This window comes from Loa loa (assembly GCF_000183805.2).
Source record: "Loa loa unplaced genomic scaffold supercont3.663, whole genome shotgun sequence".
NCBI classification, from domain to species: Eukaryota; Metazoa; Nematoda; class Chromadorea; order Rhabditida; family Onchocercidae; genus Loa; species Loa loa.
Window position 1 is genome coordinate 2,645 of NW_018108843.1, and position 1,342 is coordinate 3,986.

The window sequence follows — 1,342 nt, forward strand, 5'->3', positions numbered from 1 at the left end:
GATTAAAATTTCAAAAAAAAATGTCATTAATTTTATCTAAATTGCAATAAATAAATGATAAATTTATTTTCATTTTAAATGTTGAACTTCTTTTAAAATTTATTGCAATAATCTTGCAATTTTGGAAAATTTTTTATTTGAATTGGCTTACTGTAATATCGTTTTATACTATTCCGATTGTTTTTTTTTTTTTTCCCATTATTTTATTCCATTCATTTGTTAATTAAAGATTACATACAAGTTTTATTAGAGGAAATGAATCATGGAAAAGGTACGTGCCATTGGTACTCAATTATATTTTTAATTCAAATTTATCATTAAGTAAATTTCCAAAAAATTGCATAATACAAATTATGGCTTAACTAGTAAAAGTAAATAAATTACTAACTTACATTGGTGACATCAAAAAAAAAAAAGGAAGAAAAATTAAATGATAAAAAATAATGAGTTAGAATATTTGAAATTAACCTGTGTTAAAGTCATTTTGGTGAGTAATGCAAGCATAATTTTTTCCGCTTTTGTTGGATATGGATTTTTCCTATGTTCATTAAGCCATGATTTAAGCGGTGCTGTAGTTTCACGTGTTGCATTTTTACGCCGTGTACCATCTAAACCACTAGCATACGGATGATATGGCATTGGATCAAAGAAATAACCGGAAACTGCCCGTACTGCACCAATCATTTCTGGCTTCATTTCCTAAAAAAAACAAACAGAAACATTCCGAAACAAATAAATGGATATTTTGAAAATTTCAATCAATCTTTGATCTGTTGACATTGTGAATTAATCTGCTATAAATACACTGTCACCAAGCGTAGAATACTTTTTCAATCATGAAAATCATGAAAGATGAGCAAAAATTGCAAAAATTTCAATATCTATTAAATGTGATATTATTAAAATTAATTTTAAAAAATTTCAATATTTCACCTTTTCTTAAATGCCTTAATTAATTTAACACTTTTTTTGTGGTAATTGTTGATTTTTTTTTTTTTTTAGAATATTTTCCAACGACACATTTAAAAAGATAAAACATTAATCATATTATGGTCATTTGTGGTCACTCTTTTTCCCATTCCTTAGTTCAATTTCTATTGTGATCATTTACGGTCACCCGTCAGTGCAACTTCATTAATTATTTTTCACTTATTTTTAAAAGATTATTCAGTCATCCTGATAAAGTTTCCGAAATTAGTTCATTGTTTTTAAGATTTTAGGAAAGAATGATATCGGAAAAGGATTGAACAAAAAAAAAAAAGAAAAGAAAAAGGAAGAAAAAGGAAGAGGACGAGGATTGGAATGAGCCGGAATTGTAAGAGATGAACCAAAAAAAAAAAAA

The 1,342-nt window shown here is 26.1% G+C and overlaps 1 protein-coding gene across 1 annotated transcript; it reads right to left on the reverse strand.

Annotated features, from left to right (window-relative positions):
• Positions 1-426: 426 nt before the first annotated feature.
• Positions 427-696, reverse strand: LOAG_15685 (iroquois-class homeobox protein; the record flags this gene model as incomplete). The annotated part of the gene is made up of 1 exon (XM_003151174.2): positions 427-696. The coding sequence occupies one exon, from the start codon at positions 694-696 to the stop codon at positions 427-429; it is 270 nt and encodes an 89-aa protein (XP_003151222.2).
• Positions 697-1,342: the final 646 nt, after the last annotated feature.